Source organism: Peromyscus eremicus, chromosome 1 (genome assembly GCF_949786415.1).
Source record: "Peromyscus eremicus chromosome 1, PerEre_H2_v1, whole genome shotgun sequence".
Classification (NCBI taxonomy): Eukaryota; Metazoa; Chordata; class Mammalia; order Rodentia; family Cricetidae; genus Peromyscus; species Peromyscus eremicus.
In genome coordinates this window covers 109,595,464-109,620,933 of record NC_081416.1, presented here as the reverse complement: position 1 = coordinate 109,620,933, position 25,470 = coordinate 109,595,464, and the positions used below count along the sequence as shown (strand labels likewise).

At 36.3% G+C, this 25,470-nt stretch overlaps 1 protein-coding gene across 14 annotated transcripts in view; it reads left to right on the top strand.

Moving 5' to 3' along the window:
- Picalm (phosphatidylinositol binding clathrin assembly protein) overlaps window positions 1–25,470 on the top strand; it is a 90,902-nt gene that overhangs the window by 51,758 nt on the left and 13,674 nt on the right. For 4 of the 14 annotated variants that reach the window (XM_059271499.1, XM_059271544.1, XM_059271475.1 and 1 more), the window contains exons 6-17: window positions 991–1,102; window positions 2,707–2,813; window positions 4,795–4,836; window positions 6,385–6,470; window positions 8,385–8,508; window positions 8,772–8,908; window positions 9,419–9,522; window positions 15,694–15,843; window positions 21,598–21,705; window positions 23,991–24,122; window positions 24,208–24,238; window positions 24,394–24,493. In XM_059271499.1, the coding sequence (XP_059127482.1) occupies window positions 991–1,102; window positions 2,707–2,813; window positions 4,795–4,836; window positions 6,385–6,470; window positions 8,385–8,508; window positions 8,772–8,908; window positions 9,419–9,522; window positions 15,694–15,843; window positions 21,598–21,705; window positions 23,991–24,122; window positions 24,208–24,238; window positions 24,394–24,493 (1,233 nt within the window). The remainder of the gene's footprint in view (window positions 1–990; window positions 1,103–2,706; window positions 2,814–4,794; window positions 4,837–6,384; window positions 6,471–8,384; window positions 8,509–8,771; window positions 8,909–9,418; window positions 9,523–15,693; window positions 15,844–21,597; window positions 21,706–23,990; window positions 24,123–24,207; window positions 24,239–24,393; window positions 24,494–25,470) is intronic. The other 10 variants (XM_059271514.1, XM_059271490.1, XM_059271482.1 and 7 more) reach the window with 6 other exon arrangements.

Genomic DNA, 25,470 nt, shown 5'->3' with positions numbered 1-25,470 from the left:
CAACAAACTACTCATGTGTTTCATAGACTAGAAAGTGTCACACTATAATAACTAGTGAATTGAGAAAATCATTTTATCATTTTTCCATTTTTATATGGTTGAAAAGTTTTTGTTTTGTGACATTTGAAAATTTTATGAAATTAACATTTCAGTGTTCACAGTAGCACTAGTTGGCCCATAGGCAGATTCTTTTTTTTGTTTGTGCATATTGAATGCACTTTTATTAATATGTAAAATTAATACTCTTTCATAGGCAGATTCTTGATTGGCTTGCATAATGCTGTGGCTGTTTTTGTGTTACAGTAGTAGTGCTGGATTTGCTACAGAAGAGAATATAATTCCCAGAGCCTAAAATCTTTTCTTTCATAAAAAGGAAGACAAGCACTTGTTTGAAGACTATGGCTCTGGAAGACACAGGAAACTGGTGTTTAGAGAACATTATTTTGGTTTATATAGAGGTTCAGAAGGTCCGACCACATATTTTTCATTTAATACATAGTTTGGTCTCTATAAAAATTGCTTGTTTTAGTGTCTGTATTCTACTTTATTGTATAGAAAAATAATGACTTGATCTTACTCATAGTTTTAGTGCATGCTTTGTAAACCTATAGCATTATAATAAAGGTGTAAGTAAGAGACTTGAGATGTAGGTGAGTGATTTCAAGAGTTAAAAGGTAAATGACATTTTCACTTTGGGTTACAATTCTGAACTAGAATGAATGTTCAGAAGTTGCTTATTGCTGTTTGTTTTCTTTCTTCTGAATTTTTTTTACTTAGAGTTTTACAATATTTGTCTGTAATTCTGATCGTGAGAAATCAGAAAACTCATGTATTGGAAAACTTACATGTAATGTATATCCTAGTAGTAAAATAAGCCCTGTTTTCCTAATCAGCTGACATGTCTTAATTTATTGTCTTACTAGTGAGGAATCATTTTGTTAGTGTCATAAAATATGAGATAAGCTAATCTTATTTTCCATTTTCCCCTAGGTTAATAGTAATGAACTTACAAATGGGGTAATAAATGCTGCCTTCATGCTCCTGTTCAAAGATGCCATTAGACTATTTGCAGCATACAATGAAGGAATCATTAATTTATTGGGTAAATACTGCAGCATCTTAGATAACTTTTGTATCATGAATTAGCAATGCTGACAGAGTAGCTGCTTAAGCTGCTGTGGAGTCCATTGCGACATGTTAAACATTTTTTGGAGAATAAGTTTTATTTCTGCACATATGCATGTATATGTATATCCACACAAGTGGATAAATTCTCATTTTTATAACCAGAGTATTCAGCTAATTAAACTTTGTTTTTTGATATAATAGTTATTTTTTTTGAACTGTTTAATTTATTTTTAGAAATACTTAAAATTGGTAAAGTTAGATTGAGGCATGATAGTACATTTTATGTTATATATACTTAAATGGAAAAGCCTCTTATTTCTTTGTCTCAGAAAAAGTATATTTCCTCAATATTTATTCTACAGTGAAACTTGTAAAACTAGTATGTGTGTATATATAACTTTTTCTCCTAAATTTAAGGCACATGTGTGCTGGGGATTAAAACCAGAGGGTTTTTTTTTTTTTTTAAATGTTTAAATTGTGCTTTATCTCTGAGCTGTGTCCTTAGTCCCTAAATTTAATTTTGAAATCAATAATTATTTTTAGGCCAGTCAATACTTATTTTTTTGGTACCTTTTACTTTGGGGGGGATTTTAGGAATTCGTGATGTTTTCTTACATATCAAGATTATTTAAAATAGTCAATTTTGCATAGAAATGCATCTCTCAAAGATTGATTTAATTTTTATTTTTATTAATGGATACTTTTGTGTGAATCTCTTATGTGTGGATGACACCTGTCTACAGTTCAGGTGCTTGTGGAGGCCAGATGGATCCCCTGGAGCTGGAGTAGCACACAGTAGTGAGCCGTTGGAAATGGATGCCAGGGACAGAATTCTGGTCCTTGGGAATAGCAGCAAGTGCTCTTAACCTCTGAGCTACTTCTCCAGTCCCTTTTTTTCTTTCTTCTTTTTTTAATTGAGGTTTTAATGGAGTAGAAAAGGAGCGACAAAAACTGCCATGGTCTTAACTATCAGATGCTAAGTACTTTACTCTAGTATGTCCCCTCCCCTTGACAGTTTATTGAAATGTGGTTTCCATAGACCAGGGGAACACAAATATATGGAAGGGTACTTTAATCCACGAGGACAGGTAAATTATACTTATTTTTTTTAATACCTGAACAAATAAAGCTCTGGAAGTCATAGTTTTCATGATTGGTAAATGTGAAGCCTGGTATTGCTGTGTACAGATTAAATTTAAGGGAGCTTTTGAAGTGACACTGGACAAAGTTGCTGTCTTAGAATGTTAGTACTGGTATATTACTAGTAAAATATTTAGAAATAGATTTTAGTGTTTTAAATGAAGTAATATGTGTATTATATGCAAATATCCCAAAGCAGTATTGTGAACAAAATAGTAATGTGAGTACGTTCCAGTAATTTTTCTGTTTTTAACATACTAGTACCTTGATTCTAATTTAAGTTTTCAAACTAATCTAGCACTAATTTTTGTTGTAGGGTAAGTCCTTTGAGAGAATTATGATCTTTTTGGAGATATGGCCTAATCTTTTTCCTTTTTTAGGAAACTTTAAAAAAGTTTTTTAGTGTAACTAAGAGTATTTTCATACTTCTTTGGGCAGAAAAATATTTTGATATGAAAAAGAACCAGTGCAAAGAAGGTCTTGACATCTATAAGAAGTTCTTGACTAGAATGACAAGGATCTCAGAGTTTCTGAAAGTTGCAGAGGTAAGCTGTCTTATACTTTAGTTAATAGGTATGGATTTTGAAGAAATCATTACCCAAATTCAAGAACTAGTTCAGTATAATAAGGTGTATATCTAGTAGTATTAATATGCACTGTTGAATTCCGTCGAGTGGTGAATTAAAGTACATGCTATTTCATTTCTATGGGGTGTTGAAAAGCCATCTACTTTACATTGTATGCATCTCTACAAAGTAAGACTGTGTACTCTGGTGCCAGTGATGTCTGTGTTTAGAATTACCATGTATTTTTGAAGGTTTACTGTGGTGTTGGTAGTGGGAAAGACTCGGGGTCAGCCTAAGTTCTTTTTCCTCCAGACAGGTCTGCAACTGAGCTGCACAATTCAGTTTTTCTCTCCTACATAAGTGAATTTTGCATATTTAATTACTGAGTTTGAAGAGGTTATATGATAATCTAATTTTTTGAATCTCCTAAAAACAATTATTATGAAGTTGGCACAGAAGGCAGTTCTGATGTTTACAGGCATCTTTTATATTAGCAGAGACAACTCAAAAGATTTTCCTTCTTACCCATCACTGCCAGAAATGCCCCTTCTTTAGGATATTTTGATCACTTACACTAAAGTCATTATTTTGGAATTACCAAGTTAGTGGCTCTAGGCACTGTTTCCTCCCCCCCACCCCCTTTTTTTTTTTTTTTCAAGAGGGAGGGTTTCTTTTGTCGCCCTGGCTGTCCTCGAACTCTCTATGTAGACCAGGCTGACCTCAAACTCAGAGAGATCCACCTGCCTTTGCCTCCCTAGTGCTGGAATTAAAGATGTGCACTGCCACCGCCTGGAGTGATACTTTATTCTTTAGCAACTGGACTGACCTTGCTAATGATGCCTGTAGAAATTTGCTTTGATTCAGACAGGTCTTTCAAGGGAGAAATTCGATTTTTGCTCCCTTGTCCCTTAGCACCAATTCTGTATTAAAACTGTGAGGAAGCAGGGTTTATGATGCTGTGATTCCAGTAAAGTGTTGAAGTAAGTTTTAATGTGTTGACTTTCCTCTCTGGTCTCTTCTATTCTTTGTATTTGGTAGTTGTTACTGTCACACATTGTCATACTGTCATACATTCCGTACTTCCAGGTTTGACACAGATGGAATGTATCATCTGTCCATGTGATCTGAGAAATAGGAATGATTCTGCTGTAAAATGTTGTTAGGAGACCGTCCTTGGGCTTGCAATGTCAGTGAGAGACTTCAGCTCTTAAAATAAAGGCAACGGGAATCTCTTGGACTGTGTTCCAAGGGAGCAGTTGTCGGAGTGATGAGCTATTAATATCTAAGTAGGAATGAATTAGATTTTCTACTGATTTCATTCTGAGATTCTTAAAAGTTGAGAAAATAAAACAGTCAAAAGAGAAAGAAATACAGGTTTCTAATTCAGGTCTTCAACTACATAGGAGGTAAAGTTTGGGGGTTTTTTTTTGGGTAATTGTTTTATTGGTAGTTATCTAATGCCTGAACACCATGAAAGATACAGTGAGGTTTTTGTGGAGGTAGTTATATCCTGGTTAAATATCATTTGACATCTGTGAAAAGTCTCATTACCACAATAAACAGACTTTTAAAAAATTGTTTTATTTGTGTGTGTAGGCACTTGAGTGCCATGGCATTTGTGTTGAGGTCAGAGAACAACTTGTGGGAGTCAGTTCTTTTTCTACCATGTAATTCCAGGGATCAACAAGTGCTTTTCTCTGCTTAGCCATCTCACTGGCTCCCAAATAAAGTATATTCTATGGTGACGGTCAGGGGAAGCATTTTTTATGAAAAAAGACAGAAAATTAGTTTAAGGCAAGTTGGTGTTATTAGATGCGTTATTTTTTATGTCCCAAGGAACTTGTTCATAGTCATTCTCATTTCTCCCAGTGTTACTATATGGCACATAGAAGAGGTAATGTTCATATTGTTATAATTTTACATGTTAAATATAGCTTTTTTGTTTGTTTGTTTTTTGCAGCAAGTTGGAATTGACAGAGGAGATATTCCAGATCTTTCACAGGTGAGTAGATTGTTAAAGCATGAATCCACTGTCATGTGCACTGCAGGGCCAAGATGAGTAGTGATTTCTGTCAAGGGTAGTATGGTTTTTCCTTATAGCTTTTAACATTTTACTATATTGCTGAAGAGTTCTTTAACATTATGACACATACAGTGAGTGATGAACTCTTCTCTTACTATGTTAGTCCTGTCTACTGCTATACTATAACAGCTGCATCATGGAAAAGCCCACCCCAGCATGGGTAATGAATGTTGTACCCAGGAAGTTTCCTATCCAGCTTGCAGGCAGTTTCACTTAGAGACTCTTCTTTCCTAATGGATATTCACTAGTCATAGAGCCCTACGGAGGGCTTTGTGGGTCTTGTTGGCTTCCCTTCTCCCTTCCGGAGGGAATTGTTTAGTTTTGAAGATATGCATACACAATTCCTAAACATACACACACATTGAAATTTAGATTGCACATATGGCAGAAAACATAGTATTTGTCTTTTCTGAGTCTGGCTTCTTTAACTTGATGGTTTGTACTTCGATCCATCCATTTTCCTGACAGTATTATGCTATTTCACTACAACTGAGTAAAAATTCACTGTGTATATCGCCTACATTTTTATTTATCCATTCACGTATTGATGCACATCTAGACTGGTGCCATACCATAGTTATTGTGAGCAGTTAAGAAATAAACATGGACGTTCAAGTATCTCTGGCATATTATTTAGAATCCTTAGGGTAAATGGCCAAGATTATTATAGCTGGGTCATTTGGTATTTCTGTTTTTTACTTTAAAAATTTTTTGTTTTACTCATGTTAAGTATATGCTGTGTGTGTAGGTTCCCAGACAGGCCAGAAAAAGGCATTGAATCCCCTGGAGCTGAGGTTAAAGTTGATTGTAAGCCACCCTGCATGGGTGCTGGCAAACAGACTTCAGGTCCTCTGGAAGAAGCAGCAAGCACTTTTCATTGCCGAGCCTTCTCTTTGCCACCCCCCCCCCCACCTTCCACCGTGTGTGTGTGTGTGTGTGTGTGTGTGTGTGTGTGTGTGTGTGTGTGTGTTTGTGCTACGTGCGTACATGTAATTTTATGTATGTAGCATTTGTGACTATGTGGGTCCAGGGTCCAGAGATTGAACTAAAGTTGTCAGGCTTGGCAATGAGTGTCTTTACCTACTGAAAAAGCATCTTGACAGTCCTAAAACCCATTCTTTTATATGCATATTAAACAGGCATGTGCTACATTCTCAGTAATACTTTTACTAAAATTTTACATATATTAAATATTTCAAGAATCTTAGGTTCTTATACGATTCTTAGTTTAATGCTTATCTTTAGTTCTTAATTTTTGGTGATGCTTATTAGTAACTTCAATTAGTTTATGCTACAGTAATAATAATAATAGCAATTAAAGATTATAATTTCTTTTTGGTAGCTAAAAAAATGCCCACCAGTAATTAGGACATGAGATTTTTGTTACTCTCATGTTAGATGACATTTGACTATATTTTGTAAAATGTTGTACTAGTTATGAAATTCCTAATATTTGTGTAATTTCAGGCCCCCAGCAGTCTTCTTGATGCTTTAGAACAACATTTAGCTTCTTTGGAAGGGAAGAAAATCAAAGACTCTACAGCTGCAAGCAGGTACATTGTTTTTTTTGAAGGGTGAAAATGAGTTCTTTTTTCAGAAGGAGTAGAAGAAACCAGCTCAAGTTCAAGCTGTGTGGTGTCTCTATCTTGACTTAGTTATCTCTGAGATTGTGTTTAGTTAGATAGCCACTTCATAGAATTAGTGATAGGACTCCAGAGGGTTAATGCACTTTAGCGCCTGATAGCGGTAAGTGTGGCCATAGTTTAAGACGATGACACTTGACACTGTGGTTCAGAATTTGGTTTCAGTAATAAAACTTACCATAAATATCATGCTTGGGTGTGTACCGTGCTTCAAAATTAAAAGATAATTTTGTATTAATTTGTTCAACCTTTATAATATCCTCATGGTAGATGCAGTAGTAGTACTACAATTTGGGCCTAATATGTCTGGCATCATATTTCATTTTTTATGCCTTTTGATGAGATTGATTGTTGTCATGTCCCATTTTAATTAAGTCAGGTTTTGAGCTCAGTTTACCTAGCAAATTAAAAATAATAGAAATTATCTCATATTGATCCACTAATTGTTTTTAGTCAGGTGTAGTAATTGCTTGAATAATTATCATGTTTTCTTATGAAGATTTTACCTCTTTATTTAAAAGAATATGTAAAATATATAGTGAAACCTTTTCCTTGGTTCCTTTTGATTTTTATTTTTGTTTTTATTTTATTTATATTTTGGTAATTTCTGCCCTTTTTAGTAAGAAAATTTAAGCAATGTGAGGTACAGTGGCTCCTACCTATAATACCAGAACTTGGAAAGCTGAGGCAGGAGGAAGGCAAGTTTGAGTTTAAGATTGCTCTATATAGTGAGTTAAGGCCAGCCTGGGCTACATTGAGGGCTCCTCTTGTGTGCCCCCTCAATCCCCAATTCCAAGGGGAAAAATCCACTAATGATTTCTTAAATAATATTTTGCACAAGATTTTCATTTTATAGTAAGTTTTTAGAAGTACTATTATCACCAAGATGTTACAGACCAGTTGGTTATAGGAAAGAAATGAAAACAAATCTACTCACATAGTTTAGGTGTACCAATTTCCCTCAGATGTTTTTCATGATGTGATTGGCTTATTTTTTGTCATAATTATGTGACTCATCCATTGTCTTCTCATTGGTTCATTTATAATACTGATTTTACATAAATTAGATTAGTTTTTGCCACTTTATGTATTTTAAAATAGCAATTACTAGTGTGTACATAGTAGGAAAAGGAAGATTAATTGAGGCTAGATGTAGCTCTTTACCCTAGAATTTAATGTTGGTTCTGGTATATAGTGTGGATAAATCTTTCCGAAGAGGGAAGGAGACAGCTAGTGAGAAGTAATGAATTGCCTGTATGTAATAGATTTGAAAGGAGACTTCTGGCTTGTCAGAAAGGTAACCAGCACATAGAAAGGAGGTGCCACCCAAACTCAAGACTGAATTGAGCTCAGGATTCCTTTTCAAGGAACCTGACATCCACTGGGAAGAACTTTTGTGAGTGTTGTTGTAGAAAAACAAACCTGGACATACATGACTTACTATTGGTGCTCAAGCTTTGGTATTTTTGTAGTAGAACTGTCAAAAGCCAGGGTGTTAATTGGTCTAGGAGCTGTCTCTTAGAAACAGAATCATTTTTGTTGTTTTTCTAGGAATGTGAAATCTCTTTCCTGTCACATCTGTGTCTTAAGAAAGGCAATGTGCTCTGTGTTGGAAATTTTCTCCTGAATTGGACACTTAACTCTAGAAGCTGGGAATTTGCAATTCAATCACAGTGTTAAAAGTGTTGGCATTTTCTAGGTCATTGGTTAGAAGATTCTAACTAGTTTTAGGTCTATAAACTTGTTACTTTAGTTTATCAAAAGCAGGGCCACTTCATTTTATGTTCTAGCTATGAAGTGTTTACTTGTATCTGCTTACTCTAGGGCTACAACACTTTCCAATGCAGTCTCTTCTTTGGCAAGCACTGGCCTATCTCTGACCAAAGTGGATGAAAGGGAAAAGCAGGCAGCATTAGAGGAAGAACAGGCTCGTTTAAAAGCATTAAAGGTAAGTAAGTGTGGGCTTTCTCTTTGGAAGAACAAGTAGAGGGGATCATTATATAAATGAACCTCTAGCCAGACTTAAGTTTTTTATTGTGTAGCAATCCTATAGGCTGAAACTCCATTTCATTTTTCATCACATAGAATGCTTGGTGAAAAATCAGGGAGTACCCTTCAGCTATTAAAGCAGAATTAGAAAATGTCTTTTTTCAGAGTCTGTATCAACAGATCTGGTTTTAGATTCCTTATGCTAAGTTCCTTTCTCAACAGGAACAGCGTCTAAAAGAACTTGCAAAGAAACCGCATACCTCTTTAACAACTGCAGCCTCTCCTGTGTCCACCTCAGCAGGGGGAATAATGACTGCACCAGCCATCGACATATTTTCTACTCCTAGTTCTTCTAACAGGTACAGCGGAGAGTAAGGGTACTTTTGAGTATTTAGTCTGAGAGCTTAGCTTCTTCAAATACATGCTTTATAGATGCTATGAGTTTGTTTTATGATTTTTTTAATCACAAATTAACACAAAAGGTATAGTAAACAGTGCAATTGGTATACTACCTAAATAAAGATAAGGTTTATATAACTAGGAAATGGAATATGGTTAAATTACTAATTTTTAATTGGAATATACTACAAGGGAATGGGTGTTTTCCTGGGAAAGTCAGAGTCTTTTCAGAAAAGGTATTGTTACTCAAATTCAGTAGAAACTTAAGACATTATGTTCAGGTATTTTTCTGGACTTCTTTATAATTATATGAAATGAGGAGCATACAGCTGTTACCTTTTTAGAATTTTTCTTTTGAGGCTTACATTGAAGCTTTTTAGTCTTAATTTTTTGGGAGTAGGGTACAGGAGACCAACAGATATAGCAGAGTTCATCTAGAAATAAAACTGTTTTGTACCATGTTTTCCTAGCACATCTAAGCTGCCAAATGACCTGCTTGATTTGCAGCAGCCAACCTTTCATCCATCTGTCCATGCTATGTCAACTGCTCCTCAGGTAGCAAGTACATGGGGAGGTAAGCTTTCATTCTCTTTTAAATGCTGTGGAGGAATCTTCCCTCTCCATTAAGTAGTAGAGGTTTTAGTTGTATTTGGTACATGGGAACTTGAGAAATAATAAACTAATTTCTATCTCCTGAAGACAGTTTTTATTCTATATGAAGTATTAGAATTCATAGTTAATTATGAAGTAAGGTTTAGGGAAGATGAAGTTAAATATGAGAGGAATGATCACTTTTTAAAGTGTAAGATCACCCTTCAATGTGAATTTCAAAGGTACAGTAATTACTGCTTTTGATGTCGGAAAAAATTTCTTGGGTGGTAAAAGCCTTACTTTTGTGTATGTAGATAAAGTTCTGGTAAAACTCATATTGTGTTATCAACCAGCAAAGTATGTTGTGACCAGGTATCTCATGGTGATTCTTGTCCTTTTTAATTTATTTTATTTTATTTTATTTTATTTTATTTTATTTTATTTTATTTTATTTTATTTTATTTTATTAAGTGTGTTTCAAATGTTGATTTAATTTAGACTTGTAAGATAACAGCAATGTTTGGTGCCCTTGATAGGTTTTTAGTTCTAAGGTGATCATGGTCTAGTGCCTTAAAAGCAAAGTGCTAATATATATGTGTGTTTCACAGTTTTAGTTAGGCATTTGCTTCTCAGATCATCTCCTTTGAATGGTTTTGGTGTGTATGTATGTATATTATAAATAGTCATCAAAAAATGCTGGAAAGAAAAAGATATTTTCAAGAAAAATGATGCTAAGTAGGAAATTAGAAAATGTTAAAATTTGTATTGGCTTTCATGTAATGTTTGAAATTAAATTTTTACAGCATGTAAGATTTTCATATTCAATCATTTGATTTAAAAATATAGTTTACATGTTTTTCTTCCTTTCTTCCCTCCTCTCCAGTGCCCACCCCTCCCTCCCTCCTTTCCTTTCTTTTCTTTTCTTTTTTTTTTTGTAGTAGTACTGAATATTGAATCCAGGACTTGCCCACATTAGGCAGAGGGTCTGACATTGAGCTGCATTACCAGCCCTAAGACACTGTTCTATATGCTAGAGTCTAAGCTCTGTGAAGGCAAGGCTTATCTATTATTAATTAGAGAGCACTTGGTGGCAGGGGTGGTGGTAGTTGTTTGGGGGGCAGCAGCATTTGTGCCACAATGCACATGTGGAGGTCAGAGAACAACTTGGTGGAGTCAGTTCTCTCCATTCACCTTAATGTGGATTCTAAGGAGCCAACTCAAGTCTCTACCAGAGCCTTGTTGTTTTTCTCACACTGTATGTAGCTCAGGCTGGTCTCAAACTCATGGCAGTTCTTCTGCCTTAGCCTCCAAGTGTTAAAATAGTAGGGGTAGAACCAGCCCTAGAGTAGTTGTTATATGTAGATATAAGTAAATTAATATAATAAGTACTTTGTTGAATAAGTGGGCATTTTCTCTTCAGTACAGGTTGTAAAGAATTAATAATTAAGCATTAGATTTATACTAGTTTTGTGTAAGCAATAAGGTTAGTTTAATTTAGCAAAATCGTGAGATTTGAGTATAATTTCTAAAGGTAATTTAATAAGTATATTAGAATTATTTTAGAGTTAAACTATAGACAGCAAATTAAAGGTTATGAAAGGAGTTTCTTGGTGCTGGAGAAATGGCTCAGTGGTTAAGAATTCATGCAACTCTTGTAGAGGACCTGGTTCAATTCTCAGCACCCTTGATGGGCAGACCACAACTTGTGTGGAGATCTGATGCCTCTAGCCTCCTTGCACATTCACATGCACATACCCAGTCACAGACATAAACATAGTAAAATCTGAAATCTAAAATAACAATAGAGTAGAAAAGCATTTCTTAATGTTCTGACAGATCATGGGTTTAGAATTTTGAGTTTGATACATTTTTATGTTTTATTTTCCATTTAATCTCAGTTGTGCTCTTTGGGGTGTGGGCAGTGGGGAGGTCTCTATTTTGTCCTGACTGTCCTGGAATAAAGTAGATCAGGCTGGCCTCAAGCTCACAAATATCTCCTGTCCCTGTGCTAGGGTTAAAGGCATGCACCACCACTTCCAGCTCTCAGTTGCTTTTTAAAATATTAGAATGTGGGCTGGAGAGATGCGTCAGTAGTTAAAAACACTTGTTATTCTGCCGGGGTTCAGTTCCCTCCACCCATATGCCATCTCACAAATGCCTGTAACTCCAGTTCCAGGAAATCTGATGCCCTTTTCTGGCCTCTACTGGCACCAGACATGCACATACATACTTAGATACAGCCAGAACACTCATTCATATAAAATAAAAAATAAGTATATTTTTTAAATATTAGCATTATTAACAAGACCATTAAGTAATTTTAATTTCTTTCCTTTATTTTTAATTTTTTGATAGTTAATTAGCTTTTTTGTTGTATCTTTTTTTAAAAATGGTTGTCGGTTCCTTATTAGTCCTCCTTCCATGAATGGCCAAGATAAGGAGAGAAGAGAGAACAGGCCAGCTGGTTCAGGGAGGGGACATTTCCACAACATTCCATTTATACATAGAACTAAACAGATACGCACAGTTTCTCTTGCAGTGAGAAGTTAATCTTCTGTTAACTTTATTTTAAAACTATATTTGTTTATTGAGATGGTGTGTGTATGAGGGGGGGGTGGAGGGGGAGGGAGAGAGGCAGGCAAATGTTAAGTTTTGGGAGTCCGTTTTCTTTTCCATCATGTAGATCCTGGGGCTCAGATTCAGGTTGTCAGGCTCGATGGCAGGTGCCTTTATGTGTTTAGCCATCTCGTCAACACTTTTTTATTTTAAATAAAGAAGCTGAAAAGTTGTTTTTCTAAACAGACTCAAATTTTTAAAGGTTGGTATACTCAACATTTCAAAGGAATGGAACTATAAAATTCCTGTATATCATGTACAGTAACTTAAACAAGTAAATCTGAAATGTTGAACTCATGCAGCAGGTAAAATGTAAACTAGGGAAAACGGTTTGCAGTAAACTCAGTCTGTAATAATTGTTTTTTAATACTCTATATAAGTACATTATATTTAACTGTATTTTGTTTCTGTTTTAAATTGCTTTGTTGGCTATTTCTCATTAACTTGCCCCACATTTTAGCATTTAGCTTGTTGCACATGAGTAACAAAGACTTTAAAAATAGAAACCAAATGATGGGCATGATGGCACATGCTTTAATCCTAGCACTAGGGAGGGAGGCAGAAGCAGGTGGGCCTCTGAGTTCCCATCTCAAAACAGAGATTCCATCTCAAAACAAACATAAAACAGGAGGAATAGAAATTGCACGGTTACTTTTCCAAACCCTTAGTTATATCTGAGGAAAGTAGTGTAGACTTTACTATGAGCCCTTTAATGTACACAGAATGCAATCCCTACTTCCTCATAAAAACAATTAGCCTCTGAATTGGTGATAGTTTCAGTGTTTTTGATTTCTGCATGATGAGGTAGCTGAAGTATTTAAAGGAATTCAGTCAGTAGAGTCAACAGTAAACAGTTGAATTATTGTTCATGTCCTTGATGTTTGGATGAAAAAACATTTTTTTAATTTAAGCCATTTACAATAAGGAAATCTTGCATATAAGAAAATTTGACCAAAACAGTTTAAAAAAAAAAGTCTTTTCTGTTTTTTTTTTTTTTTTTTTTTTTTAATGTGGCTACAATCCAGGACCTAATGCATACTAGCCAACAGCATTACCACTGAGTTGCAGTTTAAAGCCAGCCTGAACAACATGAGACCTTGTCTCAAGACAAAACAGAAAGTAAATATAATGGACAAAATTATTTTTCTAATTTTTTTTAAAAATTCTTCTATTATATACCTACTGCAGTTTCCCCTTCCTATTTTTTCCCCAGTCTCCCTCCATCTCCCCTCAGAAAAGAGCAGGCCTCCTAGGGTCATCAACCAAACATGGCATAATACACTACTATGAGACCAGGCACAGCTGTCAAATCAAGGCTGGATGAGGCAGCAGAAGCAGTAGGAGGAAAGGAGTTCCAAGTAGGCAAGAGTCAGCAACACTCCCCTCCCCCCCTCCCACTATTAGGAATCTCACAAGAACACCAAGCTACTCAGCCATACTATATTTGCAGAGGAGCTAGGTCATACCTCTAAGGACTCCCTGATCTCTGTGAGTCCCCGTGAGTCCCCCTCAATTGATTCTGGGCTGTGTTCTTGTGGTATCACTGACCCCTATGGTTCCTCCAATCCTTCCTCCCCCTCTGCAGGACTCTCGGAGCTCTGCCTAATCTTTGGCTGTGGGACTCTGCGTCTGCTCCCATCAGTTGCTGGATGAAGTCCCTCTGGTCTCTTTGATGACAGTTGTTCTGCCAGAGTCTGATCTCAGAACACTCTGCAAACAGGGCAATCTGTAGCTTGAAGGTTTTACAGCTGGGTTGGATTTTTCAAAAGTTTTAAGAGTACTAGGGAGATTACTCAGTGGTTCAAGTACTTGCTGCTGAGCAAGCCAGAGGGACCCAGTTTGGGTTCTTAGAACTTACGTAAATGCCAGGGCGGGTATAGTGGCCTGTAGGTCATTCTAGACTTCAGACGCTAACTGGAAACAAAATCTTATGAGCAAGCTTGCTGGATAAACTAGCCTGAATTGGCAAGCTGTGGCTTCCTTTGAGTGCCTCAGTGAATAAAGTGGAAGAGAGATTGAGGAAGACTACAGGTATCTGCTTCAGGCCTCTATACCCACACCACATAGATGCAAAACACCTGCACTTTCACCACACTGCAGACACTCAGAAATATGTCAGAGGTCATGGCTCCTAGGGCACTGTGTGCCTTTCAGTTCCTGAGAAACTAGGCATTCCCTCAGTATGCAGGCTACCTATGTTTCTCTCTATGATTCCCTGAACCTTACATTTGCCTTTAGTGCCAAAACCAACTTCTTACATCGGTTTATTTCTGAATTATTTTTTCTTACGTTGTCCCTGTGCTGTTCCATTTGTTGTTGTTTTTGTTTTTGCCTCCATGAGAAAGATGTTAAAGCATCCTGAGTTTGAATAGTTCATTAGTATATTTTGAGTTTAGAAGTGAGTTTCTTACTGCGAATTGCTATTCTATAGGAATACTTGCTTCCTAGAAAATTACTTAGGATAATGAAAAAAATTTTAAGGATGCTTTATAATTAAACCCATTAATTTGTTATTTTCTTGTGATTTTCTAGTTTTTAAGTCGTTACATTTAGGGTTAATGAATGTTTGCCTTGAATTGATTGACTAAGGGAAAGTGTGCCTGTCAGAGTAAGTGGTCTAACTGGTCCTTAGATTATTGGTTATTGTTCATTTATGTAGTGGTAAAGCAGGAACAGATTGGAGGGGGCTGCTGATTGAAAGTGTAGAACCATCCTCTTGACTTTAATTATTACAAAGAAAAATAGGATGCTATATGTTTGCTATCCTTTATTTTTTTTTCTTTCTCCCTTTAGCTAACCCTTTAAATCTTGAGGCTTTAATCACTAGAACAGCTATCTTGAATGAGGCAAACAAACGGGAATATGTAATTCGAGAGTAACTTTAGATACAGAATTGAAGGAGAAAAGCCTATTAGTTTTATGATGAGAACATTTGTTATCCTGTAGGTAACCACTTCAAGACTTTCAGAGCTGTTCCCAGACAGCTGGGCAGTCATCTCAGTTGTCAGCAGGTCCCCCTCTCTCTTTTTCTTCACTTTATTTAATTTTTCTGACTATTGAACCTAAACAGGAGTTTTATAAATATTAGAATCAGTTTCTTACCTTAATTTGAAATGACTATTTCTTCTGCGAATTTACTCAATACCATACCTTTACCAAATGCTTGCTTCAATGATTTGAATAACCAGAATTATGCCATCAAAACCAGTACACTCAGCCAGAGTAGGTGCAAGGTGAGTGGTATGGAAATATTTTGGTGGTTATTTTCTTATTTAACTATGTGACTATTGGCTTTCTAATATGGGAGAGCAAGTCTGTCGGTAATAATGATCTGCTGCGGTTGTTAATGGAGACAATTTCCCCCTAAGGATTTCTATATGTTAAATGCAATTCTTTCATCTTAGTGATTAAATATATTTGTGTGTAAAATTAATAATAATATAGCTACTACTTTTCACTTTGCATCTTTCAACTAATTACAATACTAATTTATTTACTTCCTTTCTTCATTTTGCTGTAATTCACTTGGACTGCACAGATCCTTTCTCTGCTACTCTAGATGCTGTTGATGATGCCATTCCAAGCTTAAATCCTTTCCTCACAAAAAGTAGTGGTGATGTTCACCTTCCCATTTCTTCAGATGTATCCACTTTTACTACTAGGACACCTACTCATGAAATGTTTGTTGGTAAAGTACCATTTAACCTTTTTTTCCCAATTAATGTTTATACTAAGTATTTTTTTTTACTTATGTGCTAATTACTTTTATAGTGCTACAGTAATTACTTTGCATTTTAACATCAAATTTTAAAATAACCTGGAGTGATAATGTAGTAAGATTCTTAAAATGATTCCTTAAATACTCCTGGTGGTATTTAATGCGGGCTTTAGGAACTAGAGTTCTTTGATCTGAATTTCCTGTGTTTTGTTGTCTGCTCTAGTGTAGCACTCCAGCTATCTAGTTAGTGTCTTGTATAATATCCTGCTTATTAGTTCAGAGAACTGATTTAAAAGTAACATCGAAATTTACATGTTTATGTGTGCTTATACCTTTGTGCACTGGAAGGAGATCTGTTGTCATTCTTGTCATTAAAACTATTGCATATTATAATTTCATGTTGATTTAAGTTGTACATTTCCTTAGTCCCTTTCGTAAGTCTTTTACTTCATTGCTTGTCTGAAGATAAAGGAAAAATTAAAACATATGCATTCCATTTAACTAATAAGTTAGAAAAGTGACAACTAACCTGCCATTACAGTATGAAAAGTCAATTTTTTTTTTTTTCTCCAAGACAGGGTTTCTCTGTAGTTTTGGTGCCTGTCTTGGATCTCACTCTGTAGACCAGACTGGCCTCGAACTCACAGAGATCCTCCTGGCTCTGCCTCCTGAGTGCTGGGATTAAAGGCATGCGCCACTGCCACCCGGCGAAAAGTCAAAATCTTACATGAGTTATTTAGAAAATAATAAGTTTTAAAGTATATACTAAACTTGAAAAGAGAAAAGCTAGAATCTTTGTCTAGGCCTACTTCCTTATCTGTAAAGTTAGGTATTCGAAGATAGGTTAGAATTGGCTGAAAAGCCAGTGACTTCATACTTCTTTTCCTAATGAAACAGTTGGGAGTTTGTTTGTTTGTTTGTTTGTTTATTAAACTGATGTGGTAGTTTTTATTAATCTTTTTAATAGGGTACTCAGAACCTTGTATTCTTTCAGAAATTTTATTTTAGTAAGTTTTAAATTGAATGCCCACATGGCTTGGATTTCTCTGACTTTTATGTTTTGTTTTAATTCATTTTAGTTCTTCTATCCCCATTCCTTCCTTTTCTCTTTGATCTTGATTGCCTTGTCAGGATTTTCTTGGCACTCAGGTTTACCCTAGTACTACTCTTACGTGTCATGAGCCTTCTGTTATTATTTGCTTTCTTTATTGATTTATTTGTACAGGAGAGTTTTCTTTTTTCTGTATAATGTAAGTTTTTATACTTCCTCCCACTAATAAGACTCACTTTGTAGCCCTGGCTATTCTGGAAAACTCAATATATAGACCAGGCTGTTCTTGAACTTAAAGAGATCTGCCTGCCTCTGCCTCCAAAGTACTGGGATTAAAAGCGTGTCTTACCACACCTGGGTGAATAAACTTATTAAGAATAAATAGACCCACTTCCCTCCCTGTCCCCCAATGGTACTGGAGATTAAACCTAGGAACTTGGGCACTCTCAGCAAACTCTACCACTGAGCTATATCCCTGGCCCTTACTTGCTTTTGAAAATAATGTTCCTCCCCTTCTGTTTTTGTTTTCATTATTTTTTTAAGCACATTATGATTTTATAAATAAATAGATACCTATTATGCTCTTTAATCTATACTCATGACTTGGACATCTTCATGACAGTATATTACCTTTACTATTACTACCTTATGGAATTTAAAGTTCTTGTTTATTCACTGAATTTATTGATTTCTTTCCAACTGTGTTCTTTTTTCATGTATGTGTGTGTATATCTGTACGAGTGTATGTAATGTATATATGAGTGCCTTTGGAAGCCAGAAGAAGGCATTGGATATCCTGGGGCTGGAGTTAAAGGTAGTAGTGAGTGACTTGATATGGGTGCTGGGAATTGAACTCTGTTCCTCTGGAAGAGCTGCAACTATTCGTAACTACCAACTCATCTCCCCAGCCTTGCAAATGTGTTTTTGGTTAGTGCACTACAATAAAAATAAAGTCCAGCTAATTGTATGTGTTTATGCTTAGTACTTGATTCCCCTCATTTAAATTGTCATTAAAAGTATATATACCACTCAGGAGTGGTTGGCTCATGACTTTAATCTCCTTAATCCTTTAATGAGTGTGTGGGGGTGTAGATGTGTATCTGTGTATGAGCACCACAGTTCAAATGTAGAGGTCTGGGGACAACTTGTTGCAGCTGGTTTTCTCCTTCCACCATGGGGGTCCTGGGGATTGAACTAAGGTTGTTAGGCTTGATGCCTTTACTCACTGAGCTATGTTGCTGGCTTGTTTTTAAAGATATTTGGGCTAGGCAGTGATGGCGCACACCCTTAATCCCAGCACTCAGGAGGCAGAGGCGGCGAATCTCTGTGAGTTCGAGGCCAGGTCTACAGAGCTAGTTCCAGGACAGCCAGGGCTACACAGAGAAACTCTGTCTTGAAAACAGAAAAAAAAGGGGGGTGGGGGGAGGACTGGAGAGATGACTCAGCAGTTAAGAGCATTGACTACTCTTCCTGAGGACCTGGGTTCAATTCCCAGAACCCACATGGCAGCTCACACCTGTCTCTAACTCTAAGATCTGACACCCTTACACAAACATACATGCAGGCCAAACACCAATACACATAAAATAAAAATAAATTAATTAAAAAGAGAGAGAGATGTTTGGGATATTTTTTATCCCAAATGCTTGCTGTTTTGTGCCTCTCAGTTCATTTATTATGTCCTTTTGAGATTTGCTCCAGATTTGTCTATAGATTGGTGCTGGCCAATGACAGTTTTCACTGGGTCTTATGAAAGTCAAGAGTGGGCCCGATAATAAGATTATTTCAGACAGCTTGCTCATTTGCTTCCCTCACTCCCTCCCTTTTCCTTCAAAATGTACCTTTTGAAATAGTGCTATTAGCTGGGTTTGTTGTTGTTTGCTTATTGTTTGTTGAGGTAGGGTTTCACTGTGTGGCCCAGATTGGCCTGGAATGCCTTCTGCTTTTACTGCCTGAAGGTTTTGTTGTCTCCCCTAGTGTTATTTGCTTTGTGTGTGTGTGTGTGTGTGTGTGTGTGTGTGTGTGTGTGTACACACGTGTATGTACGTGTGTGCGCACACTCGTGCCATGACATGACATGGAGGTTAGAAGACAGCTTTGTGGAGTTGATTCTCCTTCATCCGATATAGAGTTCTGCTAATTGACCTCAGGTTATGAGGTTTGTATGGCTCAACCTTGAGGTTTTAAACTTTAAAATTTGATAATCCTGATAACTGAAAAAGTAACAGAAGACCATGAAGTTAATGATATTCATTGAAACAGTAAGGAAAAACTTGACCTCGAAGGGATGTGTGGTTGTGTGTACTGTGTGTACTGTACACACAGTGGTATACAGAAAAATGATTACCTTAGAAATGCGTTGCTTGCTTCCCCAGGAGCTATTACAAATTAGTCTGTGTTGGGTATGTATGTATGTATGTATGTATATACATACACACACACACACACACTAGAGGTGCATGTTTTGAATTACTTTTTTTCCTTTTTAATCTTTCTTACAGCTAATAATTTTGCAAGTCCCTGGGGACTTCAAGAAATGACTCCCCTGTAATAGGAAATAATAAAGTTGTTCCTAGGTTGCTGTGTAAAGGGTAGAAAACAGGAACATTATAACAGGAGAAGATGGGAATTAGATGTAATGGCCTAGCTGTAAATTGTTGTTACCTATATGACCAAAAGATGAGTGGTCCTTTAGCCAAGATTATTCCCAGAGTGTATGAAGTAGCATTATACATCTTGCAGTGTGGTAGTAGCATGGACACATGCAAGCACAGTAACGTTTTGCTCTTAAGAAGCTATGATAAGAACCATTAAGCCCCTGGAATGTTAACGCTTTATATACGTTTGTCACTAAATCAGTGAGTCAAGAATTCTAAGATCCTTTTGAAAGACTGGTTAAGAGATGTAAATACTAAATGATTTTATACTTTGATAGTATTTGTTTCTCATCTTAAGACCATTGTTTTTGAAGTAAACTTATTTAGGGTTAGAGTAAGGTCAAACTTTAAACATTCTCAAAAACTTGTATATCCTCAATGTTCATATTCTAACCCCAAATACTATATAGTATCACTAAATATGTACCACTTTCTAAGTGATAGTGACAAAAACATTACTAAGGCTGGAGAGATAGCTGAGGTGTTAAGAACACTGGCTCATTTTCCAGAGGACCCAGGTTCAATTCCAAGGACCACATGGCAGCTTACAGTTGTATGTAATTCCAGTTCCAGGGAGCTCCGATGCCCTCTTTTGGTTCACAGAATCCTGTCTGCATATGGGGCACATAAATTCCCTACACACACACACACACACACACACACACACACACACACACACACACAAGATAAAGATAATTTAAAAAACAAAACCTTTAAGAAATTTAAGTCAGGATTTTTTTTTTTATTTATTTATTTTTTTTTGGTTTTTCGAGACAGGGTTTCTCTGCGTAGCTTTGCGCCTTTCCTGGAACTCACTTGGTAGCCCAGGCTGGCCTCGAACTCACAGAGGTCTGCCTGCCTCTGCCTCCCGAGTGCTGGGATTAAAGGCGTGCGCCACCACCGCCCGGCCAGGATTTTTTTTTTATTCTTGTTTTTATTCTGGATTTCAAGTGAGGTTTTGGTGATGGTCTCCTCTTAGGAGAAAGAGAACCTGTGTAGAGCTCTAATTCCCTTGTTGGTAAAGATGCTAACCTTCTAAAATTGGATGCTTTGGTGTGCTTCAATTCTGACTTGATAGAATTTTAAGAAGCCAGAGACCTTAGAAGCAAATGACTACAGCCTCCTATAAAGGCTAAGAATTTTCCTAATGTTGAAAGTGGTGAGTTGAATTCAGAGAGTGGGTAGGAGTTGAATGTCATTTTCTTTTATGTTCCAAAACAGTTGGACACAAACATTTGTGAAGTTGCAACTTTTAGAATCCTGCCAGTTCTCAGATTTATCTTAAACCTTGTAACTACTGGGCCGGTGATATGGCTTAGCAGGTTAAAGGTACTTTCTGCCAAACACTGTGACCTGAATTTGTATCCCAAACAAACTCACATGGTGGAGGAAAGAACTAACTCTCCAAAGTTGTCTTCTGACTTCTATACATGCACTGTGGCACATGCATGCCCATATGAGAATACACACACACACACACACACACACACACACACACACATACAGGCAGGCTCAAATAAATACATGGAATAGTAATTTTTTTAAATGTGTAACTGTTGGGGTGAGGTAGGGAAAGCAGTAGGTGATACAGGATACAGAAGGTCATATAGGTAGAGAGATAATAGAACCTTGGTGTTTTAGATGACTAGGTTTTAAGAAATTATTAGATGAAAAATTAAGATAAAAGACAAGCAAAGGTTTCATTTCTGGAATGAAGTAAACGCCTGATTCAATGTATGTTGCTCATTCTTCATTTCTTAGTGGGTGATTTTAATGGAAATGTAGCTGAGTGTGATGACTCACATCTATAATCTCAGCACTTGGGGGCTGAGGCAGCAGAATCACTTGGACTGTGTCTCAAGAATGTGATGTAGAAAAAATTGCTTGAAAAACTAGGTTTTTTGTTTAAGGAATTTATTGCTTTCCCCATTCTATTACCATTATTAATTTATAGTCACTGTATTTAGCTATTAATATAGTTAGTAGAAAATTGTTTGCATTTTTGCTTTTTCTTAGGATTCAGTCCGTCTCCAGTTGCACAGCCACACCCTTCAGCTGGCCTTAATGTTGACTTTGAATCTGTGTTTGGAAATAAATCTACGAATGTCACTGTAGATTCTGGCGGTAAGAAAGAAGTTTTTGTTTTGTTTTTGTTGATTCAAAATATGATAGTATGTTAATGTAGATTCTCCATAGGAAACATGATACTGCTTTTAGCATTTATAAATTGGAGTAAGTTGATCTTCTCCCAACTACTTGATGAGAACTTCAAGGAATATTAATTTTACCTTTTTTTCTTGGTAACATTTTAGAGTTTGGGAAAGTTTTTTATTTTTGTTTTTGTTCCACAGTGCAGTAAGAGAAAATTTCTTGTGTGCAAAGTGCTGTAGCTTTTCAATTATCGTAATTTTTATTTGACTGAAATGAATAATGACCATATTGTTATTACAGTGTGTGAGATTAATTATTTTTGAAACTGAAGACATAGTGTAGACATAGTGTATGCTTACCCTAAATTGTTTAGGTAGTTTATCTATAAGTGAGTAGAGTATGTTAAAAGGTTTGTAACTACAGGGCTTTTAAAAAATCATTTTGGTAGTGATTATTATTAAAGTGCATCTACTAATTTGTCTTAAAAAATATATAACTCTAGAATGAGATTTTGTAGTTCATGCTTCTTATTATCTTGAAGTTTATAAAATTCCTCTAAAACTTTAATATTTTAATTTTATTCCTACAGGAAGACAGTCATTGACTTTGGCTAACAAATTTTAACTTTAAAACATAATGAAGCATTTTTAGTTGCATAATATATAATTAGTTATCCATAAAAGTAAGAAGCAATCTTATATGTATGGACTAAGAATTTATTTAATGTGTACTGATAGGCTTATAATTCTGTATTTAGAGGGTTCATTTGATTTTTCTATTTTGAATTTGACTTGTCTAGGAAAAGAAAATTGGAGACTAGTAGTTCTTACTTTGTAAATCAGTCACCATTTTTTGGTGATTTCTGTTTTTAAGCTCTAGCATTCCTGGATCAGTCATGCTATTGAGTCCCTGAGCAGGCTAGCTTGGTTGTGTTTGTTTTTACTTTTTATCCTTCGGTGGAGAACCTTAATAAAGTTTTATTTTTGTTTTTAGGTAAATTTATGTGATTAATTAGTTTTCTTAGGTACAGTTTTAGAGTCTTTTAATTAATTATTTAAATTAATAATTTTTATTTGTGTGTGTGGGTTTTTTGCCTGCCTGTCTCTGTATGCACCATGTGCATGCAGGCTCACTTGGAGGCCAGAAGAGGGCGTTGGATTCCCTAGAACTGGAGTTACAGGCACTTGTAAGCCACCATGTGGGGGCTGGAAACTAAGCCTGGGTTCTCTGAAAGAGCAGCTGGTATTCTTAATCACTGAGCCATCTCCCCAGTCCCTGACTTAGGTTCTTATATTTCCAAGTATGAGAAGCATGAAAAATTGTCTGATATGCCTTCTTGGGCCTATGTGATAGCCCAGGGGTAAGGGCACTTGCTTCTAAGTCTTACAGTGTGAGTTTCATCCCCAGGTTGCACGTGGTGGAAGGAGAGAACCAACTCCTACAAGTTTTCTTCTGACCCATTCACACACGAGTGCACAATTTAAAAAACAAAACAAAACAAAAACCAACTTTTAAAAAAGGGGTTTGTTGTAGCTGGGCATGGCTGCATATGCCTTTAATCTCACCACTTGGAAGGCAGAGATTAGTGGGTCTCTGTGAGTTTAATGTCAGCCTGGTCTACATATAAGTTCTGGCCCAGTCAGAGCTGCACAGTGAGGATCTGTCTCAAAGAACTTTGTTTTTTAATTTTTTTCTTTTTTTGAGGTTAAAGGGTTTGTTTGTTTGTTTGTTTGTTTGTTTGTTTGTTTATTTATTTATTTTAAATTACATGTGTGGAGAGGCAGGTGTGTGCACATGAGTGTAGGTACCTGTAGTGGCTAGAGACATTGGATCTCCTGGACTCAAGTTACAGATACTTGTGAGCCACCTGATGTGGGTGCTAACTGCTCAGCCATTTCTTCAGCTCCAGTACAAAAGATGTTTGAAACCATTCTTCTCAGCATAAAAGGGACGTTAGGATTAAGTGTTGAGAACAATTGGCTGGGGTAGGGAGAGATTTACATTCTGTCTCCTTCCCTTTTGTAACTTTAAAAAAAAAATCATCTCCTTTAACCTGGATATAATTTTGTCATTAGATTGCACAATTATTTCTGTCAGAGTTCGCTTGAAGATGGCAGATCTCTCCTCTTTGCACATGAGGCGTTTCCCGTGTTGTGGGAAACTTGCAGTGAGTAAACAAGGAGAAAGGGGAGCTCCTTTAGAAAGCTGCAGCCATGAAGTTCCTTACGCATCCCATTTCGTCTGTTTGTAACTTTAAGGCTTTGATGAACTAGGTGGACTTCTCAAACCAACAGTGGCCTCTCAGAACCAGAGTCTTCCTATTGCCAAACTTCCACCTAACAAATTAGTGTCTGATGACTTGGACTCATCTTTAGCCAACCTTGTGGGCAGTAAGTAGTCCTTTGATTCTTCAGTTGTCCTTAAGCTTGTTTATTAAAATGATTCTAGTTTTTAAATACTTTTCTCTTTTCCTAGATCTTGGCATTGGAAATGGAACCACTAAGAAGTAAGTGTCTTGTTTCTATTATTTAAACATCATGTTTCTGTGTTAACGCTGATGTGACTTTCACTTCAGAAGTATGTATAGAGACGTCAGTTTGGTACTCTAATGTTCAGTGTGTTCGTGTAGTGCAGAAATATTATATGTTTGTTTTTTTAAAGTGATGTCAGTTGGAGTCAACCAGGTGAAAAGAAGTTAACAGGAGGATCTAACTGGCAACCAAAGGTTGCACCAACAACTGCCTGGAATGCTGCAACAATGGTGAGTTGAGGAAGCTTCTGATATTAATTAATACATGGATATCTGAACTGAAAGTGTAACAGACTTGAACGTGATAGACATAAATGGAAAGATTCTGACTGAGTTTTTTTAAGTACTTCATGTTTTCTTTAAAGCTGGTTTACTGTCTTTGTCAGGCAGATTTTAATACTCAACATGTATTTAAAGACTACTCCAGGCTAGACATCATTTTAATAAGTATTGTGCAGTTGTGGTAGGAGCTATTTTCTCTCACATTAGAGACAAGAATATGAACACAGTTCCTAAAAAGTACAGCAGCATTACAGAGTTCTTCAGTAATGGGATGCATCCTTAGCATGTGGCCTAGAAGCTATAGACAGGGTACACTGTGTTGTCACTCTCAAATTTATTATTTGTCTAGAATCTGAAGACCTTATACCCTTTAGACCTCATTGTAGGTAAACAGTTTTCTTGGGTTTTGTTAATATTATATAGTTTATGGAGTTGGTTTTCATTATTTGTGGCCATTTAATATTTGATCAAAGTTGCCCTGATCACTGAGTTAGTGAAAACTGAACCATTTTCACATTCTAAAAAGCCTCATTCTAAGCCAGACATACTGGTACATGGCCTCTAATCCCAGCACTTGGAAGCAGAACATCTAGTTTATTCCATCTTACTGGGGAGTGAACTATTGTGTGATTCAATATTTTATGCCTCTGTATATGTACATGAATAACTTAGAAAGTACTGTGAGTATCGAATTTGGAGATTATAAAGTTCACTAACAGCAAGCAGGTGAATCGATTAACAGTGTTTGCTAGTTAAGTAACATCCAATACTAAAGAGGTTCTGTTGATGTTTTTAATTACTGTAAGACATCATAGGCCCAGAATAGCTTGTGGCTATTTTCCTGTCTTTGGCGTGTTTTATCTTAATCTACCAAGTCTCCTCTCCCTCAGCTAGGGAAATGCATACCCTTTCTGTTGGAACACTTT